Source organism: Hylobates moloch, unplaced genomic scaffold, assembly GCF_009828535.3.
Source record: "Hylobates moloch isolate HMO894 unplaced genomic scaffold, HMol_V3 SCAFFOLD_1, whole genome shotgun sequence".
Taxonomy (NCBI): Eukaryota; Metazoa; Chordata; class Mammalia; order Primates; family Hylobatidae; genus Hylobates; species Hylobates moloch.
In genome coordinates, this window is record NW_026652276.1 from 84067813 (window position 1) to 84093702 (window position 25890).

General features: G+C 37.7%; 1 protein-coding gene across 15 annotated transcripts in view; it reads right to left on the bottom strand.

Annotated features, from left to right (window-relative positions):
* The window catches only part of PKP4 (plakophilin 4), a 227894-nt gene that overhangs the window by 132930 nt on the left and 69074 nt on the right, over window positions 1-25890 (bottom strand). For 13 of the 15 annotated variants that reach the window (XM_032755648.2, XM_032755646.2, XM_032755651.2 and 10 more), the window contains exon 2: window positions 22813-22949. In XM_032755648.2, coding sequence (XP_032611539.1) covers window positions 22813-22944 — 132 coding nt within the window. In that variant the 5' untranslated portion in view covers window positions 22945-22949. Of the gene's footprint in view, window positions 1-15933; window positions 15953-22594; window positions 22692-22812; window positions 22950-25890 lie in introns of those variants that run through there. The other 2 variants (XM_032755654.2, XM_058441809.1) reach the window with 2 other exon arrangements.

Sequence of the window (25890 nt, forward strand, 5' to 3'; positions counted from 1 at the left end):
AATTGTCTGAATCCCTGTCTGCCATTCAAAAGGCTTTATCTGTAATTCTAGTCATAGTGGATTACATCGCACATATTTTTCTCCAATAGAAAAATAAATGTTAAGATGAACAAATCTAAAACAAAAGTTTTATATCCAACAGCTTCACCCAGCCTCAGCACAGATTTGAACTCTGGCATTGAGCCTTGTTGGCTGACTTCACAGAGCTTCACTCCTCGACGCTCAGCCTAATGTGCGGTCTTGTTTCTTTCACTCAGGTGTCTGCTCAAAAATATTTTATGGGTGCCTAATATTAAGCTGCATACTGGAGTTTTGTAAAACAGTGTCTATCCAAGAGTCTGTGCTCTATGGAAGCTGATAATCTAGTTTAAGCCAGGTCTTACTGTGATTCTTAAAAACATGTTAATGTGTTTTAAAAAGTCAACTTTATTGAGATATAACTTACATGCAATAAAATGCACCGATTTTAAAGGCACAGCGTTAGGGGTTTTACTAAATGTACACAACAACGAGCCACAGCTCCAAACAGATTCAGAATATTTTGGTCATGCCACCACCCTGCAAAATTGCCTTAGCTCCTTTGCAGTACTGCCCCTCCCTTTGTTCCCCAGCAATCATGGACTTGCTTTCTGTTGTTACAGATTAATTCTGCCTGCTCTAAAATTTCTATCAATGGAGAAAAGCAGTACGTACTCTTTTATGTTTGGCTTACTTCCTTCACTCGGCATATTTCTGAGATTTATCCATGGTATATGTATCAATGGTTGGGTTCTTTTTTCTCGTTGTATGTTACGAATATAATTTATTAATTCACCCAGTGACAGACAATTAAGTGGTTTCTAGTTTGGTGGGTATTTGTGAATAACAGTGCTATGAACATTCTAGACAAGTTTTTGTGTGGACATACTTTTTCTTTTATTCTTAGGTGTGACCCAGGAGAACTGCTGGGCCATATGGTAAATGGGTTTAACTTTACAAAAAAATTGTCAAATTGTTTTCCAACATGGTTGTGCCATCTTACACTTACCACTGCCCCCCCATGGCCCAAAAATGTAAAAGTCATCTCAGGTCATAGGTGACACAAAAATAGGTGGTAGACTGAATTTAGACTGTAGGCTATAGTTTGCTCATTCCTGCTTAAGAATTTTCTATATATACAATAATATCCTTTGTGAAAAACAGAGTTTCACTTTTCCTTTCCAGTGTGTGTACCTTCTATTTCTTATCTTACTGCATAAAAAAGAGGCCTTTTTACTTACTGTAGCCTCTCTGTGAATCCAATCCTCTGACCTTTTCTTCTCTCAACTTTGAGATTTCAGCATTTCTGCAATGCTCCAGGCCTAGTTTCATACTGTCTCTGTGTCTGTAAATCACATCTCCATGCTCTTTATCCTTAACCTGTGCCCACCTCAAAGATCTCGTGCTGTTTTTCTATGCTTATCTTCTATCCTCTGAGCTGCACTGTCTGAGAGGAAATCTTGTTCTCAAAAGTGAAATTAGTTTGAATTTGACACCTCTCTTGGGCTGCCTACTGCTACATTTTTTGGCTCATGCCCTATGGTGCTACTTCTCTCAACCAAAATTTCACGTTTCTTTCCTGTGTACTGAGAAGGACAACCAAACTCCCAAATATCTTGTGATTACTTAAAAAAAGAAGATTTCAAAAGCATCAGGTTTAACTATGCAGTGCTTACTATTTGTGCCATCTAACCATCTTTACCTGGGCATTTCCTGTTTGCAGGCTTCACTCTGAATGCAGTTACAGAAGAGACAGTTTTCATAATCTTGCAAAGAGAGTAAAGCAAAAATCTGAAGAAAAATGACGTTTGAACAAATGGAAACTATATGACAAAATAAATTGGGAAAAGAACATATGGCAAAAGAATCTAAAAAGATTAATATTTGAAATCAGTCTTTTTCATTTTATTTAATACCACTTAAAGTATACTAAAATCCTTTACTTAACTAAAATTCAGTTCAAATAAAACCCAGAACAGAGACACAAATTCAGAATACATTTTAAAAATAATCAGACAGTCAAATACAAAGAATTTAATGGGCAGTATCCAAATGTCAAAAACATATTCTGGGTACTAAAGAGATACCAATTTAATCTGAATTTACATTTCATTTTCTTCAAGATTCAAACCAGCAAGATAATTCAGTATCTACTACAACCAAAAATATGCTTCCAATTTTGAAATATTTTTAAAAGGCACTGTATATAAACCTTCCTTAAGAGAGGAACTATATGTAAGAGAAATTGAGTCTTAGAAATTACATAACAAAAGTAATCATAATTCTTGGCATTTATGAAAATATTTTACCTTCAAAGAATTTTTACAAACACTAAACTAATTAAATTATGCAATCCACATGTGAAATCTCATCATCAGTTTACAATTAGGAATAACTACGGTACTAGGTTTAAATCAAGCATAAACCTAGGGGGTAAATATGCAGTTATATATGGATATAAGAATGAGTTACTATAATTATTCATGGATGTGATGGAAAATGACTAGAAACAGGTTTAAATAAGTGTGAAGATTATGAATTGAATGCAGGTATTATTAGGAAAATCCTAACCTCTGCAACTGCTTAGACTCCATAATAGCTATGCTCTGTTATATCAAAAGTATTAGGCTCATGAGATTTTATTAGTGCTCTACGATATTTAATAAGGGCACTTGACCTTCAGCGGTTTATGACTTAAAAGAACAGATTTATTCATTTCTCAAAATTTTAAAACTCTTCTCCACCTCCCTTTCTCATTCTTATTTCCAAACAAAAGGGAACACTGCTGCTGGTGGGATTACAGAAAGTGCAAAAAGGACAAAGCTAAGGGAACAGGAAAAGGAAACCTTTGTCAAAGAAGGGAGTACAGAAGGAGAGAGTGAAGGCCCAGATGCCTGGTGAGGAAGCTGAGCCCCCAAAGGGGGGGAGTGATGAAAGGCTTCCTCTTGAGCTAACAAAAGCTAATCAAAAGGAATACCCAACTGCCTTGTGCCCAGTGGCTCAAAAAAAAAAAAAAAAAAAAAAAAAAGAAGTGAAAGACTTAGGTTAGGCTTGCTCTCTTTTACACTTTGGACTCAAAAATACAAGTGCTGGATCTCTGGGTGCCCAATGGCACTGTACATTCAGAGGATGGAACCAAATCCTAGTCCTGCGAATGAGAGGCCTTGGAGAGTAGATGGCTCTAGGTGGGACAGGGGACTTTGATTCATTAAGCTGTAGCTTCCTTAAATATCACTTCATGGCTACTGCTCTGTTTCCACCTGCAGTTAAAAAAGGGCCCTCTTGACACAGTTTTTGTCTTCTGCAGCTCCAACAGATGAGGAACATGAACTTATTCAACACATATGGATAACAGGTAAGTTGGAGTAGTGGCAGAGAAACACTCTGCATTTACCGGGTTGAAGAGACAACTGAATGACAGCACAGGATCTTCTGGCTCCTGGTGGGATGTTCAATTCATACCATATTCACCGATCAGTGTAAGAAGCAAATTCATTACCCTTGCTGTCTTTTTTATGCAGCCTACATATCATCAGAATGAAATTAATACAATATAACGAGGACTTTCCTTGTTGAGCTGGGGGAGGGGAAGATAAGAGAATACTTATGGTGGGGAAAACCAAATTAAAATTTCTAATTTGACAATATTTAGGCCTAAATTACTCTAATTCTTATTTCTTAGTACATAATGTTATATAATACTTCCCAAAAGGAAACAAATATATTTTTACTTTGCTGACTATAAGGATATCCATAACAATGCTTTATAACAATCCTTTTTACAAAATTGTTTTTGGATTTCTAAGAAACTTTATTCTCATGAGTCTTACAATGCCCCTATGCAATAGGCAGTCAACTAATTGCTCTTATCCTCAGTCTAAGAGGCAGACTGAGGCTTGGAAACACTACCTGGCTGGCTGCCCTGGAGCCACAAAGCTAGGAAGTGGTTTTGCTTCACTTAAGCACGACTCTAGTAAGCCCTGGCAAGAGCACAAGCTCTGTGAGTGGTGGTGGACTAGGGGTGGGGAGGAGAATTCAGGCTGATTGCTTATGAATTGTGTGTGACCATCAACAGCTTTAGTAATCAATTTACACCTCAGTTTCCTCTCATTTCAAATGAGATAATCCTCAAAATTCCTGAACTGCAAAGTGATGAGAAATTAAATGAGGTACACATGTCATCACCTGCACAGTGATACCCATAATAAGTGCTCAGTGAACACTAATTATTATTCTAACAACAAAATTCTACCTTGCCTTTCTGGGTAAGAGTAACCACGTATGGAGAACTACCCTGGTCTCTCAATGCTCTTCTCCCAAGGGAGTTACGACCTTTTAATGCATTACATTTGAAAACTGGCTACCTTGATCCTTTGCATTACTTAATAATTATTCATTTCTCTCATCTTTGAGTAAAGAGCTGTTCTGCAGGATTACAATTTCTGGATATCCAAAGTTTATCCTTCAAATGCCAATTTGTTTTCTGATTTCAAATACTATTCTAGTATTATTACTTATTTTCTGACTTATTAACCAGAATATACAGAACACGCACTTAAAGCACCACTGTGAACATTCACAACTGCATGGAGACACCATTAGCCTCCGGACCTATCTTGCGGTTGTTCTGTCTCTTCCCCCGACATAAGACCATCAGCTGTTGCTGTCACTGTTCCCCTAATTTTGATCTTGTGTTTTCTATTTCTTGTTCTTTGGTCCCTTCTCCTCTCTTTAGCCTCTACCACTAATGTAACCAAATGTGCACATCTAAAACACATTCCACAAAAATACAAAGATAACCAAATATATACTGGTTGAGCATTCCTAACCAGAAAACCCAAAATTCAAAATGCTCCAACATTCAGGTATTTTGGACTACAGATGCTCGATTTGTACGTGTATTTTGCAAATATTCCAAAAATTAAAAAAAATCTGAACTCTAAAACACTTCTGGTCCCATGCATTTCAGACAAGGGAAACTCAACCTATATTTCAAACTACTGCAAATAAGGTTGAGTGTGAGGGCCTAAAGAGCAAAATACAGGCTCTTTCTTATGCAGAGATGTTCAAATATAATTTTAGTATGTTTCGAAGAGCTGCAGTTGCAACAGCCTAATGCCACACGAATACATATGTGTATGTATGCATCTTGTCCATACACAAGGGTGTGCTTAAGTGTATGTGTGTGGGTGTTGTATGTGAATGTATTGAGTATCAGGAGGCAGTTACTAGAGTCAAAATATTTTAAGTACTTTAATAGTTCTGAGCATAGAGATTACAAACGGGCATTTTTTAAATTTACAAATTTAAATATGATTTAGTCAACAAATATTAGAGTACTGCACTTATCACATGACAGCCACTCTACAAGGTACTGAGAATAAAACGTTGAAAAAGATAAATAATTATTCTACTCTTAAAAAATCAAAATGTTTGAGGGCGTAACACTTTTGTCTCCTTAAAAAGAAATGTTTTTTGTTGTTGTTGAGATTATACTTTGAGTTTTCCTCATTTCCAATTATAAACTGTAAAGAAAAAAGCTTTTCTGGCAATGGGGGAAAAATCTGTGTTCAATAGCCTTACAAATATTAACTTGAGATTCTGAGTTCTCCAGAGAGAAAATTGGCAATATTATAAAAATAAACTAAAATTAAAACCCTGGAGTAGCACAACAATTTTTCCAAATGCAGGAAAGCAAGGAAAAAGAAAGTAAGGAAATAGAAACACAACATTTAGGGTATCAGAACAACATTAATTACTCATATTGGGCATATTTAGTGATTTCCATTACTATTTATAAGAGGGCAATAGCATGAAAAGTTCAATACAAGGATTTTATTTTTTAAATTTAAACAATATTTACAGGATTTCAAAAACCAGACTACTAAGGCTTAAAAGGAAAATGAACTTAAAAATATTTTAAAATAAAAATGTATTGTGAACACAAGAAAATAAAATTATATCCTATCCTCCATAGTACTTATTACAAATATTAAATAGTGAAACAAAATCATCTTCTAAAAAAATACAAGAATCAGAATAATGCTTCGGGCTCTTTATTGACCACTGTGGAACATCCAGAACGGTCCAGTGCATCCCAGCCCGGCCTGACCCTAATCAGAAGGAGGATACAGTAAAGCAGGTAGAAAAGAGAGCAGAGGAGCAACCAGGCTCAGGTGTCAGGGCACCCATACTCTTCCAAAGTAGACTGTGGCAGAAACTGCTAGTTGTTTAGGGTCATTTTAGCTTAGCATATGGCTGCTCATTGGAGCCCGCAATTCCCAGCTTCTGAGGAAGCTTGCAGCCATGAGACCGAGTTCTAGCATGTGAGGAACAAGCCTCTTCTAGACCATGCTTTTCCAAAGGAATGCATCTGCTCCCATGGTTTTCCATCCCTACCTGCTGCCTGGGACCTGATGAGAGCTGGGAGCTGCCTCAGGCCCAGAGATGGCAACCTTGCAGCAAATCTGCCCTAGATAGCTCTGGACCACTGCTCTCTGGACTGTATCCTAAGAAATATATTATCATCTTGTTTAAGCCAAGGTAATTTGATGCCTCGTTGTTACAGCTGCAAAACTTGAGGCCCGCTTAACACGTAGTTTTACAACAGACCTGACCATTTAGTGTCTAGCTGCCTCAACTCCTGTCCTAAAGCTCAGAACCACTTGGTAAGTGATGTTCCTAAACGAAGTACATTCTGAGCACCTTTACCGGGTTGTAAGCATCTTCGGGGGATTATGAATCCGGAGGGCTGGGACTATGCCTTCTATATCCTTCTATTTCTCTGAAACGGCCTAATACAGAGCTGACTGAGGGAAGGAAGAGTAGGAAAAGTAAGTTTAAGCTGTAGGCTTCAGGGTCAGACAGCCCCCTGGAATTGAATTCCTTGGCAATTCCTGGGCTTTAACCAGATGTTCAAAATATCAACTGAATGTTCCATTCTAGAAACCAAGGTTTGTGCTCACTGCAACCTCTACCTCCCAGGTTAAAGCGATTCTCCTGCCTCAGCCTCCTGAGTAGCTGGGATTACAGGCGCCCACCACCATACCCAGCTAATTTTTGTATTTTTAGTGGAGACGGGGTTTCACCATGTTGGCCAGGATAGTCTCAATCTCTTGACCTCGTGATCCGCCTGCCTCCCAAAGTGCTGGGATTACAGGCATGAGCCACCACGCTCGGCCTGTTATTATAATTTTAAAGAGGAAACAGGCTATGAGAAGTTAAGGGGCTTGCCCAATAGAATAAAGTCATTTGTAGGAGTCTGGATTTGAATTCATGTCTGTTTGAGATCAATGCCTGCATTCTTCTCACTATATCAAGATGCATTTAAAAACTCTACTAAGTTCTTCAGAAGAGTACAGTGAAACACTGTAAGAGTTTACTGATGAGTCAAAATTATTCAATTATCACTCTAAGTAATAGTAAGCCTAACACCTAAAAATATTCTTTGTGGTATAATATCCCAGGACATACTGAAGCCCCTGGGGTCCATGCACCTCTTCTAGAGGGTCCTGGGGGCTGGCTGGTAGTGAGAATGCCCTGGTTGATCAGCCTACCCAGTAGCACCCTCCAGAGTGCTCAGCTGAAGGAACTGGGAGAGAGCTCAGTTTTCCTTGTTGGTAGCCTCCTCTGACTGGCTCTCAGTAACCATTTGACATTTATTTTTCTGAGCGTCCAGGGGGCTAGTGCTTCCAGCTTGCCAATGCTAATCTGCTATGGGAATCAAAACTCACTGTACTGGTTGACATGGTCAAACCTTATTTAGCGCTTACTTTGGACAGCTGAAATGCTAACTAAACAGTCACAAAATAGCAAGATCTTGTGCTTTGCAATATCTTGTGGCCAATCTACTTTATTGTGCATTTCTAGTCAGCCTGAATAAAGGACTATGAAGCTGGGACGTATTTTTTTTTTTTTAACATGCAAGAATTGTATTGGAAATGGCTCCATATTTTTTGCATAGTGCTAGTCATAAAATAAGACAGTCCTAATTACTACATTTACCTTCTTCTGTGTAGGAATATATCACAAGGAACATTTAGAGGGTACCAATGTGAGCTCTGCCAGTTCAAATAAATCAGTCAGAGTGATTACAGTTGGCTTTGGATTGCATCCAGGTTACGGAAGGCAAGAATAGATTAGGGGTATGTGCCATCAGAGCAGGGACAAACTCTTGACTTTGTAAAAGCACCAGTATTTCTTCAGGCTTAGACATGACTTACTAGGGCTACATTTTCAATGAAATATTGCTGGAAGCATTTAAAAGCTGGAAAATACAATCTTGTCAGAGATGCTCCCCCAATTCCCCAAAAGATGTGTGACATCGTTTTAAAATACAGTCTGCTGTCACCAGTATGTTGGGTTAGAGGGAGCACAGTCTACACAAGTAGAAGCAGCACAAGTTTGGTGTGGTCCTATAGTCAGGATTCAGGGACCACCACTTCACTTTAGAAACAAAAATGATTCGCATTGGAACAAATCTGTTCTGGCTGCTAATTTTGTGCAGAATTGACTTAATAGAAAGGAAAAAAGTACTGGGTATAAATTATAGTATACACGTCTTGAGAAAACTTTTCTTTTTCTGAGACAGGGTCTAGCTTGGTCATCCAGGCTGGAGTACAGAAGTGCGATCCTAGCTCATTGCAGCCTTGAACTCCAGCCTTCCAAGTGGCTGGAACTACAGGCACGTGGTGATTTGGAGTAGGTGGGACTACAGGCATGTGTCACCATACCCAGCTAAATACATAAATATATATATATATATTTGTAGAAAGAGAGAGAGAGAGCACGCGTGCATCTCGAACTCCTGGCTTCAAGAGGTCCTCCTGCCTCAGCCTCCCAAAGTATTGAGATTACAAGTATGAGCCACTGGGCCTAGCTGAGGAAACTTCTGGGTTTTCCTTTGGATAGCTCCTCCCCGCCAGTATACTGTCTTGAGAGGAGGGGCTTTTTACTTCCTCCCTCACCTCTCCTAGATAATATGAATGTGAATTTGACATCCATTAGTATATTTGTGTTTAGTTTCATGAAAACCAACATTTTTAACAAACATGTACTCAACAAGTACTGAACACTAGCACCAGAGTCCATTCTAATCTCTGAAATATAGTGGAAAACATGTTTGGACTTTCACATTGGAACATGGAAAACATGTTTGGACTTTATATACTGAAGTGGGACAGTCCAGAAAATGGAGGCCAGACACAGTGGCTCACATCTGTAATCCCAGCACTTTAGGAGGCTGAGGTGGGTGGATCACTTAAGGTTAGGAGACCAGCCTGGCAACATGGTGAAACCCCATCTCTACTAAAAACACAAAAATTAGCTGGGCGTGATGGCAGGTGCCTGTAATCCCAACTACTCGGGAGGCTGAGGCAGGAGAACCGCTGGTACCCAGGAAGCCAAGGTTGCGGTGAGCAGAGATTGCATCACTGCACTCCAGCCTGGGCAACAGAGCGAGACGCCATCTCAAAAGAGGCCAGGTGCGGTGGCTCACGCCTGTAATGCCAGCACTTTGGGAGCCCAAGGTGGGTGGATCACGAGGTCAGGAGTTCAAGACCAGCCTGGCCGACATAGTGAAACTCTGTCTCTACCAAAAATACAAAAAATTAGCTGGACATAGTGGTGGGCACCTGTAATCTCAGCTACTTGGAAGGCTAAGGCAGGAGAATTACCTGAACCCAGGAGGCGGAGGTTGCAGTGAGCCGAGATCACGCCACTGCACTCCAGCCTGGGCGATAGAGTGAGCCTCTGTCTCAAAAAAAAAAAAAAAAAAAAAAAGGAAAAGAAAATGGGGTATTTTACATACTTGTGTATAACTTCCTTCTCTTAACATACTTCATGGAATTCCCTCTGAGGCAACAACAGGTAAAGATATATGTGAGCAATCTCCTAATGAAATTTCTAAATATATTCTATAAAGCTATCTGGAAAGAGTTGGATTTGCAGGATTATTTTAGGATGACACAACCCATATCTCCATGAGTCCAAACAGACACTAACCTTTTCCATCAGCTTCTGAGACATCTTGACTGCTTAAGACTGAGGCATGTGACTAAACTTCTGCCTCGCCCTTTGGCTAGAATCCTTACCGTGGGGCCAAGTCTTAGCCTGAGCCTTCTATCTATGAGTATTCCTCAGTCTGGATCCATGTCCCTCATAAGTAGCCCCAGGCTAGAACATGCTGTTTCCACTACCATTCTACATATCATCTCAAGGATAACAAAATCGCAGAATGTTTACTGAACACTTATTCCTAGCAGGATTGGAGCCATTACCCTCATTTTACAAATAAGGACACCGGAGGCTCCACCCAAAGTAACCTGCCCAAAGTCACACAACTTAGCAGGTATGAAAGTGGGAGTTCCTGCTTTTAACACCTGTTCTATGATACTCTTCTGGATCTGTGGTCATACTAAACTTTCCATTTATTTTTTAAGCAAGACAATCCAGTTTCTCAATCATGATTCATTTGACAAGTTTTCCACATCTTGCATCCTATACAAACTTACTTGTTTTCTTTCTGTCAACCTTAGGCTATGGTAACCTTTTATTATTATTATTTTTGTGAATAATAAAAATGCCATTTTTATCATCTTTTATTCTAAATTGCCATTTTATTTTGTGGATTTAGAATTTTTATGAAATACTCTGCTTTTCATAAGCAATTTGCAAAATATAGGGGGAAACTTATCCAAAGACATCTATTCAACATTTACGAGTATCTCCTTCTATTTTATTAGTGAGTGCATGTGTGTTTGGATACACACATGAATGTCTATTTCTATAGCAAAACTGGATCATTCCATAATAATTTTTAAGACCTTTACTACAGATCATTACTTTGCAAAATGGTTGTGCCACTGTACTCGCACCAATACCACATGAAATTGCCCTGCCCACATCAGTACACCCACACTATTTTACCTTTAATTTTGTTGTGGCCAGTGTGAAAAGCAGATACATTCTCAGTATGTTAATGTCTATTTCTGTGATTACTAGTGAGGTAGAACATTATTTCACGTGCATATTAGTTATTAACACTTCTTTTCACAATTGTTAGCTGATGTCAAATACTCCCTTTTCACTAGGTGGTCATTGTTTTGCCTTATTGATTTGTAAGTAAGGCAAATCAGTACTGATTTATTCTGCACCGACTGCATTCATTTATTCACTCATTTGATAGGTACCTGCCAAACCCCTGTTGTTTACTTCCTCCTTTGCTTAGGACACAATTCTTATCCCGTGTAGTCAAAAACAACTTTGAGAATTGCCTTACAAAAGACTTTTTCAAGTGAGTACATATTTTAACCTAACTAAGATCCCATTACCAATACTGATATTTTAAGCACAATTAAAACAGTACTCATGGGTCCAAGAAAGATGATAACATGTATAGGAATCTGATCTCAGCTTAAACCTCAGGGTTTGTCTTTGCAAATTCAATAAGCCAACAACCTATAACGTAAGTTACTACATAAGGTCTATCAACCTGAACTACTTGAAAGAATACATAGCTTATGGATCGTGAGAAGCAGGAAAGCAGGGGACTTCAACATCTAATTGACTAACACCCAATAACCCTTGACTCTTGGTTTGGAACCTTAACTAAGAGAAGATCCACTAGTAATTCTATACTATGAATTTGTAATTTTTGAGTCTTAAATTTAATTCCTCCCTAAAGGGAACAAATCCTTAATTATCAAAAAGGGTGAACAAGGGAAAAAGAGTAAACACATTACATGAATCCTTGAATGTCTGAGAATATCTTTTGAATCCTTCACATATTTTTTTTTTTTTTTTGAGACGGAGTCTCGCTCTGTCGCCCAGGCTGGAGTGCAGTGGCGCGATCTCCGCTCACTGCAAGCTCCGCCTCCCGGGTTCACACCATTCTCCTGCCTCAGCCTCTCCGAGTAGCTGGGACTACAGGCACCCGCCACCATGCCCGGCTAATTTTTTGTATTTTTAGTAGAGACGGGGTTTCACCGCGGTCTCGATCTCCTGACCTCGTGATCCACCTGCCTCGGCCTCCCAAAGTGCTGGGATTACAAGCGTGAGCCACCGCGCCCGGCCTGAATCCTTCACATATTAAAGACAACTGAGCTGGGTATAAATTCTTGGATTACAAGCACTTTCCCTCAAAACTCTATACACATTGCTCTAATGTTCTCTGGAATTTAGTGTTTCACTGGAGCCTGATTTTATCTTTTGTAGATAAACTGTTTCTTTTATCTGAATTGCAAAGGTTTTTCTTCCTTCTCTTTGTAAATATAAAATTTTATAAAAGTAATTCCGAGACAGGTCTTTGTTCCATACGTGGTGCCTGGAATATGATGACTGCTTTAAATCTATATACTCGGGGCTTTATTTTCTGCTCAGAAAAATTGTTTTTAAATTATACTTAAGTACTGCTTCTAACTACCCTAAAATCCTTCTCAAGAAAACCCACAATGTTTTCATTAGATCTACTTTCTATGGCCTCCATGTCTAGGAGAATTTATTACATTTTTGTTCTTTTTTCCTATATTCCAGGATAAGGTCTCACATGCTTGTCACCATCAATGTTCAGTTTTCCTCTGTATGCATTCTTCTCTTTATTGACTCCACTGCAGATTTTAATTGTTTAGTATGCATATCTGGCATAAGACTGCCCGGATATGCATCTCATATTCCCTATTTATTAACTATAAAAGTGTGAGCAAGTTACTTAACTTTTCTGAGCTTAGTTTCCTCATCTGTAAATAGTGGTAATAATGACACCGACCTGTATAATCAGGGTTTTTAATTACAAGCACCAGAAAACACTCTGGGTAACTTAAGGATAAAAATATTTACTGAAAGGATATTGTACAGTTCAAGACTATATATTGCCCCACAAAGTTGAAAAAGGTACGAAAACTCATGGAACAAAGAAATTGAGATGAAATGTTCAGTGGCCAAAATAACCTGAAAGACTCTACTACATTAACCCCAAAATTTGTGATAAGGAACACAGAAGATCTTCCACTTATAGAATTAAGTACAATGCCTGGTACATAGTAAGTACTCAATAAATGTTAGCTGTTAGTCTCCTATTGGATTTCTATTCCGTAGAGATCAATGATTCGCATATCTTACTGACAATTACAATTTTTCTAGATTTGTCATTTGTTTCCTGTTGTGATAGCAGCAGCAGCAGTAATAATAGTGGTAGTGGTGGTGGTGGTAGTAGTAGTAAGGAGAACAGAGACAGCAATCTAGCTGCATCAAAAAGCAGCAGGCCCAGTAAAGCGATGAAGGGTCTTTTTCGCACAATGGCAGACCTGTCAGAGATGATCCATTCTTTGCATTTCTGATCTACTGGTTTTAAAGTAAGAGCACTCTCCAGTTCCGAAAAAGGTTTTCAGTGGGAAACTGAAGTTTTATCCTGGGTTAAAAAGTTTGCTTTAAAAAAAAAATTATTCAACTAGATAAATTATTCCACATCAATAAAACACATTTGCCCAATTCTGTAGTGCAGATCAAATGAGCTAAGTGCAACAGCATTCTGTTCAGTACCCACAAATACACAAATATTTTTCATAGTCTTACCTATAGACCTTCAAATCTTCTAATCAATCAGCTTAGAATGTCAACAGCAGCAATCACTAAGATATATTTTTTCACATAATAGTTTAAAAATTTGCTTTTTCATTATTCTTTGCTAACTAAAATAAAAATCCTGCTGTTAAGAGCTTACATTATAGAAAAATAATATTACTTATCTTATTAAGGAACAAATGAGAAAGTGGGACAATGGGAAAATTCCAGTAAGCATCATCCCTTCCAATAGTCCTAGACTTAAACCATGGAACGTATAAGGCAGCTAAGGTTATGAATGAAAAACGGTGTTACTTGACTCTTCAGTTGGGCATAAAGGGCTTACTTTAAAAATAATTAATAGAAGTATTTTCAAAAGAAGAGAAATCATGGCTTATGTTAACTTTGTGATGGAAAGGCATTTCTAAAGGAATAGTAGAATACAGAAATACTACATATGGATGAAATAGTAAGAGTTTTTAATTCTGCCAGAATAGTTTATTAGAAGGCCATAGGCAGTGGTTAAGACCTTAATCTTGGTTTAGGCTCTTAAAATGATTTGGGGAAAATTTTTAAATGAGATACATGCCTATTAGGGTAGATGATAACTCACGATGAACACTTCACTGATGCCGTGTTGCTTTACAGGAATTTTCATAAGAAAAAGACTACAAGTTAAAACGCTAAACAGTCTATAAATTGAAATGCTTTGAACTCCAATTTTTAAAGGAAAAATTAAATTTTCTTTCAAGAGCCACAGAGATTGAAATTGTAAGTATACTTTTAATTTATGATAGCTATTTTCATATTTGAAATATAATTATATAGAATATAATTGCATAGTATGTTATTTGTCTTCAAGTTTCAATAATGTGTTATTTCAATTTGCTTGCAGACTGTTTCTACGTTGTGTAACTCCTACATTATTAATGTTTGGGTACATAAAAACTCAAGATTCTATAAGCTAAGACATAGATTTGTCTTTGAACTACTTGAAAAGAACTTTACATTTTAAATGATCTTTCTTAGGAATGCCTGAAATAAAATAGCCATAACCCAAATTACTTTGCTGAGGTACAAGCAGATCTGATCACTTTGGGAACAATACATTCATAAAATATAAACAGATGAAGTAAGACCATATGGACACGTTTTTGCAAAGTAACAAAAATGGCAATTTAGAAATTGGGAGCCCTTAAACATGAAGATAGGCACTGGATAGGCTGTTTTGCAATAGCTACGGAATAATTTTAGGGTTATACCTGAAGGGAAAAATATGTTTCCGAAATATTTTTCTCTCCAGAAGTGATTCTAAAAAGAAAAACTATCATGCAAAGCAGAGAATTCAATGCTGAATAATCCTCTCATCCATTTAATCTCATCAACTCAGCAGTCACTCATTTCAAATTTAACAGCATAAAGTTTGCATGCACAGGGGGAAATTATTCCATATATTCATAATTTAACTCTGAAAAGAAATTGTAAACTGGATTATTCAACTGAAAAGGAAATTATAATTTTAAACGTGCAAAGTCACAGTTGGCTTTAAGTGTTAACAAAGGAAAAATATTCTATCATTTTTCAAATGTAAACGAAACAATGCTAATTCAATGGTAAAAATTAAACAAAAATATTCTATTACTTTCAAATGTAAATAAAAGCTAATGGTAATCCAGTGGCAAAAACTAAACCTAAAAATGCCTAAGTTAACTAACTTACATAAAACTGACTTAATACATACTGATAGCCTGTTTAAACCAAAAGGGGGCAAAAGTACACACATTCTTGTCTCTTATGCATCAATTAATGACTATTCATAATGTGTCAATTACTCTATATTGAAGTATAAATACGGTTTGTGCCTCTGCATTCTTCTGAGAGTAGAAACTATATGAAATAGATCATCTTTATGTCTGCTTATCCCCCTCAACCCATTCCTTGACAAAGTGCTTTGCTCAGAGTAGTCGTTGAATAAACACTTTTTAATTAATTATAAGCAAGATTAATCTAAGTATGGAGGCACTGTAAACATGTTTACATTTTTAGTTCATTAACTGAAAAATATTTTGGGCACCTACTATGCTTTCCATGTTTGCATGTGTGATCCAGTTATGTGTGAACAGCCACATGGAGTCTGTTCAAGTTCATAGAATAGTCTTCCAAACAAACCCCTCAGTGTCAATACAACCTAAAATGATGCTTCCAATGAAATCAAAGAGAACAAATACTAAGTTATCCTGAATATATAGTTGAGGACATATAAGACTGGAAGCTTTGCTAGCAGTTCCATCTGATCATTCATCAGACTATCGGAAAATGTAGGCAGGTAGCCAAATGCATATGCTTGTTGTTAGTTACCTCTTGGTAGTCTAATTTTTTGATGTTGAGAAGGACAACTTCTTTGAGGAGTGGGCAGTACTCAAATACTGAATAAACCTGTTGGCCATACTCTGTAGTATTCTTTAATCACAGGGACGCTTGAGGTGGAGGACACCCTGCATCGTTAACGAAATGAAGGGAAATGTTAAATTCTGACCATGGTACATGCAACTTAAGAGTACTGATCTCCTGAGAGCCATTTTAGAGTTCAGAATTCTTGAATACAAGCCAAACAGTGTCACAAGAGCTCTGCCATGTGTCCTCATTTTGAACCTCATTTTTATAATATTATGGAGATAAAGCTGTAAAATTTGATGATCCCTCAAAAACCACTGATATCCAATCTTATCTTGGGTTAGATGCTGCAGTTCAAGCACTGAAAACTTCACTGTAGGTTACACAGTAACAATAACTGCCAGGATAATTTAGTTACCAATTGGAAAAATAATTAAGTTGCCAATTGGAAAAATCAGAAGTTTCAGGCATTGTACTTACAGCACAGGACTTCTAGTTAAGTGACATAAACTATGCTTGTTTACAGCTGAAATAAAAATTCTCTCTTCTGCATGTGGTTGAGGTGTGTCAGAGAGGACTATTTCATTGAAAATAAGCATAGGGGCCAAACAAAAGGAAGTTACAAAGGCAGGTGTGTAACAGCTGAGTTGTTTCAGTTCCAGAAGAATAAAGTAAATAATTGTACTGGAATTTGTTCACTTCTAGGCATTTTGCCATACAGGAAGGGTGTGTAATTACTGAAGCTAAGATATCTATGTAAAAATGAAGTAACATCAACAGGACACAGTTGGGCTTCAGATTTTATTTTATCTTCAAAAACTTAAGGTATCTCTGGCTCTCATTTCACTCTTTGATATTTAAATATCACTTAAGTTAATATGGACGTACTGAAGATAGAATGGTTATTTTCACAAAAGCCAGAAAATATATTGAAAGTGGTATTCTCTTTAAGAGCCACACAAACGAGGAACATTGCAATTTTCACTCATCAAAGATAACAAAAGAAGCACATACAGTACCTAACTTGAGACCTCACCAGAGTAAAAAGAGTGCATATAAAATTAGCATATTTTACCAAATCTATTCTTTGCTTACCAGTTCATGCTATCTGGATTGGCCTCAACCTTAAATCTAGATTGTAAGCTTCTGAAATCATTAACCAAAAATATAAGAATGTGGTTTGTGGGCCAGGTGTGGTGGCTCACACCTGTAATCCCAGCACTTTGGGAGGCCAAGGTGGGCAGATCACCTGGGGTCAGCAGTTCGAGACCAGCCTGGCCAACATGCAGAAACCCCGTCTCTACTAAAAATACAAAAATTAAGCGGGTGTGGTGGCAGACACCTGTAATCTCAGCTACTCTTGGGAGGCTGAGGCAGAAGAGTTGCTTGAACCCAGAAGGTGGAGGTTGCAGTGAGCCAAGATTGCACCACCGCACTCCAGCCTGGATGACAGAGCGAGAGTCTGTCTCAAAAAAAAAAAAAAAAAAAAAAAGTGATTAGAGAGCCTGAAAAGTATGGCCAAGTTCAAATAGAGATCTCAATTATTCAAGCAACTTTATGACAGAAGATGAACGACTCTAATGAATATTACATGTGCAATTCTACAAAACCAGAAATCAACTTGCAAAGATACTTGTGAAAGATACTTGCAAATCCTAGCCATGATTGGCCATATTGTCCTTTTAAAGAGTGTTTCTAAAACCAAGAGATCATATCGGAATCATTATAAAACTACAATGTATTCTACCACTTGATAATAATACCCTGCACATGACGCTTGGCTCGCTGCTTCCTTGTGCCTGTGAGTGAGCATTCTGACACATCTAAGTAAGTCGCAGAGGGCAGCAGCAAGGCTCTGGATAAGCAGTGAATGTCTAATTCCAATTCCTCTGCATCCAAGGGTGTGCTGTGCATTTCAATGACAAATCAATCAGTTTAATCTAAGGTTTTCACAGGAAGAGGCAGGATCCTTTGAGGGCACCACATTTTTCTTTCTTTTTTTGGAGACAGGTTCTTGCTCTGTCACCCAGGCTGGAGTGCAGTGGTATGATCACGGCTTACTGCAGCCTTGACCTCCTAGACTCCGGTGATTCTCCCGAGTAGCTGGGACCACAGGCACACACCACCACAGCTGGCCAATTTTTTGTATTTCTTGTAGAGACAGGGTTTTTGTCATGTTGCCCAGGCTGGCCTTGAACTCCTGAGCTCAAGCCATCTGCCCACCTCAGCCTCCCGAAGTGCTAGGATTACAGGCATGAACCACCATGCCCAGCGCTGTATTTATCTAGTTATTACATGTAAGAGATTAAGCTAGGCACTAACCAGTATCAAGTTTGTCAGATATTTTTGAAAACTATTAGGAGAGTCCTCCTTTCCTACATCTGTATTTATCATGGACTCCTGGATTCTTATTAGGAGTTGAGTTGAACAGTAGAACCTGCTAAAGGATGATCCTAATTACAGCCAACTGGTGGCTGAAGTTCTGACACTTCCTGTAATTTCAGAATCACATTACTTTGTTATTTCCATGGATTGACTTTTTATTTCTCTTAAAGCATAATTCTTAACATTTCTTTAGTAGTTATCCGTATCACCTGATATACACAACACTGGTGGATATTTTGTGACATGACCAAGATAACCACATCCTTTTTTATTCCCTAAACTTAACTTTCGACTAAATTGGACAGATGGGAGATGAAAGTTATGACACCTATGTCATTATTTGACCACAGACATGAAATAAAATTTTTTTTTTTTTTTTTTTTTTTTTTGAGACGGAGTCTCGCTGTGTCACCCAGGTTGGAGTGCAGTGGTACGATCTCGGCTCACTGCAAGCTCCGCCTCCCGGGTTCACGCCATTCTCCTGCCTCAGCCTCTCCGAGTAGCTATGAAATAAAATTTTATTTTACACTATGCAGAGATTGGATTTAAATCCTGTATCAATATGGATATAGTGCAATTCAAATTGTCTTAAGAAGAATGTTCAGCTGAGTGACAAGTTTTCTAGGTGCTGTGAGACTCTCTTGCTCACAATGTTCCTGTGAATGTGGCTACAGGTTCTGTTACCTTAATAAAACCGCAAGTTGGTGACAAAGTAATCGACAGTATTATCTATTCATTCCCTGCTCAAACAACCGTTTACTGCAGGTCTAATATACCCAAGGTGCTGGGAGAGGAGCAACCTGTAACATAGGTATAAAACAAGGGCTAAAACATGGCTCTATCCTCAGGTAGCTGACTATATAAATCCAAAGAAGCATACTGTTAAGAGTCATGGCAGTGGTATAAAGTGATAAAAGAGATCAGGAGAGAGATTTGACTTCAGGCTGGGTATGTTTCATCAAAAAGGCAGTGTTTGAACAGAAGTAGCAAAGATTCTTTCTGTCAAGGAGTGAGGATTTTTCTGTATCTTCGCAGGTATGCATCCACATGACTGACATCACTGTGAGAGGTTATCACTTCATAAAAGACATCGTAAATTCTAGCATTATGCCAAAGAACAAGGAACAGCTAGCTTCTGGCACTGGAGGATTCTAGGGAAAGCATAGACCAGTGAAGAAAGATTTCATTGTTTTATGACACTCTATGTCCAATTTCAGATATTTAATAGACTAACGGTTTGTTAACAAGACTGCTATTGGTTGCTTGCCATTTCCTTTCCTACCACTTACCATGAATTGCCCTAGGGGAGTATGTGTGAGGTATTTTACTGGCTTAGATATACTTTACTGAAGAACCCAGACTTTTCCTCTCAAAATTCAGGTGAATTTTATAAGATACTACTTTGCAATTCCTTAACCAAGTGCCTTGACATTATGTTTGGGGTTGCAATAAATTAGCATGTTCATAAAATTTATTTTTATATGCTTTCTCGTAACATATACATAAAACTATATGTTTATGTATACAGTTTTTGTGAGATCAATATGAAGTTTTTAAAGTTTAGTGTCTGCATAAGTAAACTACTGTCACAGCATAAACAGTGCTCAATATTCAAAGTTTGTCTTCTGCTATCAATGTCCAAAAAAAGGGCTCACTGAATCTTTAGTATGGTTACAAGTAGAACCACTAGCTCCTCCTAAGAGGAGCCTTTTCTTCTTATGCAGAAATGATGATGACAATCGTAATGTTAGCCCTTACTAAGTGCCAGGTACTGCTGTAAGCATTTTACCTATGTTAATTTAAGGTCCTCACTATTATTACCTGCAACTTATAAATGAGCAAACTGAAAACGGAAAGGTTAAGAAATCTTTCCAAGATCACATAGTTAGCAGAGAAAACAGAATTTTATCTACCCAATTGCATTGATAGGGTCCCTTCCTTTTGTGACCTAAGGAAATACCATTCCTAAGACACAGCTGCCACTAAGCAAGGTCTGTTATTTGAGATCACAGAGTGGATACCATTATGGCATGGCAGTGAGGCTTTTTAAAAAAATAATAATTATGGCCAGGTACAGTGGCTCACACTTATAATCCTCACATTTTAGAGAGGCTGAGGCAGGAGGATTGCATGTGGCCAGGAGTTCAAGACCAGTCTAGGCAAGGTAGTGAGACCCCATCTCTACAAAAAAATATTAAAAACTAAAAATTAGCTGGGCACGGTAGCACACGCCTGTAGTCCTAGCTACTAGGGAGGCTGAGGTGGGAGGATTGCTTGAGCCCAGGAATTTGAAGCTGCAGTGAGCTAAGAGGGTGACACTGTACTCCATCCTGGGCAACAGAGCAAGACCCCATCTCTAAAAAGTAATACCAATTATGCATCCAATCTAAGAATATTGCTCTTTTGGATATAAAACATGACCAACATTTATTGCAATTGCATGTAACAGTGGGCTAAGAGTGCCACACTCTGACCAGTAAATTTTAAAATCAAACATATAAAGTGAATGGTAATTAGTTTTCTTACTCGGATCTAACTTTTCTGTGCTCTATCCCATTGGGTAGATGATAGGAAGTGACATATTTCAGGAGAGTCTTAAGAAATTTTTACTCCAACTATATTTTGCCTGGTGCCACAAAAATTGCAGGGGAGCTATTTAAAACCATGAGAGTACTTGGAAAGACACAGATGTGGTATCCTGGGTTAAACAACTGAAACGCTAAGTACTTACAATTTTTAAAAGAAATTATATATGAAACGGCAAATATATATTAACGAACTCCAATTTCTCAGGATAGGAACGGAACCAAAGACTAGAGTATAGCATCCCACTAACTAAACAATTATATATAATAACTGTTTTAATGAATAAGATGAATACATTTTTGGCTGCCTTGAGAAGCTGAACTCTTCTTAGCATTTCCCACAAAATACTTATTCAGAACACTATTTACTGCCAGAAGATAAAATTTTGAAGTCATTTGAGGCCATCAAGAAATTCTAGTGTCAAAATCTTAACAAGTTGCCTTATTTTCTTACGTGTAGGGTATACGGTCTCGAGGTACAAACAGAACATTCCCATTGCTATGTTTACTGCACACAGTTAATAGTTTTAAGTCATTCCTAAACATTTTGATAAATTTACATTTCACCAAAACACAGTATATACTAAGAGCCCCAAATAAATCTGAGGCTTCTCATCTTAACAGCTCCGTGGTTCAAATCTTGACAACTATGAAGTGCTATCAAAGAGTCCTTTTTTCTCCCCTAAAGATAATAGAAGCTTAGACATTCTATAGTTTGGTGGAAGATGAAAATTGTACTGACTATATCTTGTACCTTCTCAAACTCTTTGAGGAAAGTTTAAAAACTTCAAATTTCATTGAGGAATAAAAAAAAAAATGTTGACATCTTGTTACTAGAATAAACTGAAATATTTTTTCTTGAAAACATAGTTCTAACGTCAGACATGTGTCACGGTTTTAGAGCAATCTTTCATGCCACATTCCAAGTTACGGCAAATAGTACAACAATAAGGTAATAAATGTTTCCTCAATCTTCGTCATCATTAGTCATTTGAGTTACTGATACTGACTTTTAAAGGAATATCCCAGCAAATACAACATTACCTATCTTGAGAAAAAAACATCTAGTGGCTTAATTATAAGATGTTTTAAAAAAACTTAATCTTAGATTATTTCAACAAAATAACCCTCACAGGGGACATATGATGTTGTTTTGGAGAGAAGAAGCAGGGAAAAAAAACAAAAAAACTATCCCTGGAGTTTTAAATTTACATTTGCCTTATTAAGCTTTTAAATCTTAAGAAATTAAAATCGCAGAATTCCAATTTCTCTAAGCACAACTGATAAGACCTAATATAGAAGGTTACTTGAGTTTGAGGGATAGAGTATTAATGCCTTAAAAAAATCAACATAAACATGACATTGAAGCAAACTGGCACAGTTTGACGTTTTAGAACATTAGCTCACAAAATGAATATACTTAATTTAGACAAACACACAAATATAGCCTTTATCCAAAAATCACAGAGACAACCCTATATACTACCTATGTTAAAATGTTCAAAATACCTAATGCTATTACAGGCCTCAGGTTGCCAGAGTCCTGATAGAAAAGTCAGCACTGAGAACTATGCTTTACACAGCTTTGCGTGCATGCACACACTCTGCAATGTGGGAGAGACAGAGACACCGATCACCATCGAGATTGTCCTTACTTGCAGACGCACAAGTATCCTGCATGTTCCGATTCTGACTGGCACCTGGAGCGGCTCTACATGCCAGTCATCCCAATGTACTCAGGGATGTAAACACCTTATAATTAGAAAACGTGAAGGCGTCAAGGACGTTAGACAAATTTAAAACATATCCAAAGATTAATTTTTTAAAGGCATTAAAGAAATAATTCACTGCAACTTTCAATACGAGGATGTACCTGCTCCTTCACGGATGCTAGAATAGTGGTGGCTGTGGTCTCGGGTTCCATGCCTGGGCCAGTGGAGGCAGCTTCCTGGCGGGTCTGTGGTTGCCCCTCCTCCACCAATGAGGCCTGCTCAGGAGCTGGCATTCCTCCTGCAATCAAGCAGGCAAAGGGTTAACACTTTCTTCTGGGCTGCCTTGCAGGAACCAAGGCTTTACAGATGGTTCCTAGCAACTACAGTAGACTACAGTCTATACACCATGATCAAAAGCTTGTTAAATTGCTAAATTTTCTAAACAGGTAACCAATAAATAAATATGACTAACTTATCAAGAAACTAAATAATAAACATTCTAGATTGCTATAGGGGTTTGTTTTCAAAGTAATATGCACACAAAAAGACATCTACAAATGTTAACTGACATGAGAAGAATGTTTTACCAATTGCAGAAGAGGTTTTCGCAACAGAAAAGAAAAAGAGTTTAAAACCTAAAGGCTTAAAAATAAAAGTCTGCTTATTTAAAAGAAATATAATATATTAGTAACTAGCAACAAGGTCACCCTTGGTGGAGTCTTATACCTAGCTTGGTTTCTTTAGAAGAATCTGATTATTCAAAGACAAAAATGACTAGGAATGTGGTGTTGAAAAGAAAATCTATTTTTTAGGCCCATAGCTTATGATAGAAGAATAGGTTCTTGGCAGCAGACAGAGTGCCTTTCCTAAGACAACATATAGTGAGAGCAGTGTGTTTGTCAAAAGACTTACTGACCTGATATGGACTTTCTACAGTTTTGGAAAATAGGTGGAAATGATGATTAGCGTTAAATGTTATTAAAATTTTAATAACTCATTTACATGTCAGTCTCTCTGTCTTCTTGTGAGTACAGTCTTCTTCATACCATGAAACTAGTCTAGTGCCTGGCACATTAAATGGTATTCAATTAAGGTTCACTAAATAAATGAATACATGAATGAAGGATGATATATTTTCACTGTCTCATTCCAGTCATTAGGTAAATCCTGCCAAGTCTTAAGATGCCGGAGAGACCCTATCTGTTTAGATGTGTCACTCTGTATATTCGAATAGGGACATCTGAGACTATAAACATTTTTCTCAACATTCTTCAGTTTTCTCTTGCAAACTACTCTACCATTATATATTTCTATTTATAATCAATTAACTTCCACAGTCTTCAATTCTATAGCTTGATCTGGGACTTGTTACCCCATTCCCTCAAATTTCAGTATCAGTCTTCTGTTTCCAAAATAATAATCTGTAAGTAAAAGGGGAGATGTACATATCCTCTGAGATCCCATCTTCTTCCCTACTCTCCTGGCTTAAATGTTAGTGGAGAGAGTCTCAGTTTCAGGTTTCTGGTAGTGGTTGTTTTATTCTTGCCATATTAATAGGCATAAATGGACAGTGGGTCTGATTAGTTTATCTGTGCATTTCCCCCGACACCAGCCTCATGAGTTCTCATGCCTGCTCTATCTAGCAAGTGAATTCTCAATCTCCTATTTTCATGGCGCATAAGGCCTAGATAGACTTTGAACTGCAAGCAGGATCTTCTCAAGTATGAATAGAAGGATCCTGAGACATGAGATGAGTAGGATCAAAACCTAAGTGCCCTGGGGGGAGTTTCTACCTTGCTGAGCCTCACTTCCTCACTGATAAAAATGGCTAGTTCTTTATACAATGTAATAATTTTACGGCAATCTATTATTTTTAGTGCATGTGGAATGCTTATTGAGATGTAAAACAAAATATTATCAACTAAATAAAATTCCTTCTTTCTCTATCAAGTGCTCATTAAAGAGAAGACCTAAGGTCTATAAAGGAAAAAAATGCTACACAAAGATCCTAGATTAGCATTTAAGGCAAGTAAAGATACAAAAGTATTCCAGCCATTGAAAAATTACACACCTTAAAATAAGCAGATGGTTGCAAAGAACAAAAATGTTACTACGCAACAGTGAAACAAATAATGCCAAGAACCAAAAATTTTAAATGTCAAGAGTATAATATCATGAAATAACCAATGTGTAAGAAGAAAAAGAGAAGGAAAAATTCAGTGAACAAAGAGAATTTGAGAAAAGGAGAAACAGAAATGTCATTGGGGAAGTAATTATTTATTAATATAGAAGGAGCCTTACTGTTAACAAGACAGAATTATATTATGGCAACTGTATTACATCACTGTGAGGATATCATACTTAATTTCACAATATTTATCTTGCTGACCCTGCTTCCCAGGACCAATGAACCCAGAGGAGCATTTTCTGAGTACCACTCTCCCAGGGACAGTGACCATTAGGGGATTCATCACCTAGCTGATGCAGCAACATAGGATCAAGGCAGAGTACAGCAAGATGTAAATGCAAAGGAGTAATGTTAAAGTCAAGAGGAGGAGGGTCAGAGAGCTTGTAACTGTGTAAAAGAAACTAATATAATGCTGAGAAGCTTGGCAGGAGAGGAAATTTTCATAGACATGGATGATATCTATTCTGATTCCTCAAAGGTTAGGACACATCACAGGCAACCATGAACAGTCATTAGATGAGGAACAAAGCCAATGGTACCTGTCATTACTAAGGGTGAGACACTTCCCTACCCCTTATCTCTGGAGCAGTCTCAATATGTCACAACCAACATGGGGCAGGGGAGGGATACCACTGTACTGACAAGTTATAAACCTATGAAGGTTTCCTATCCATTTTCTTGTAGTTTTCATAATTGTAAGATCATTTAATTAACTAGAAAGTATCAAGCTAAGACTGGAGTCACAGAATAATAATATTGCTCCATTCCACTGGCAAAAAAAAAAAAAAGAGTACTTATATCATAAAGGGACTGTGAGAAATTAGGCCTCACGCTTCCCTCAGTGACCTCAATTTGCCTGATTTGACTGATCACATTCAGGAGACCTGGGAAAGCTTACAGATAGGTTGCTGAACCATTTTTGAGGGTTATACAGAGAATGAAGGCACGCCAGAAAACTGGAAGGAGGAAAATGCCATGGCTGTTTTTGGAAAAAGGGAAGGTAGACTCTTCACATTACAAACTGCAGAGCCAGACACAGATCTTGGGTGAG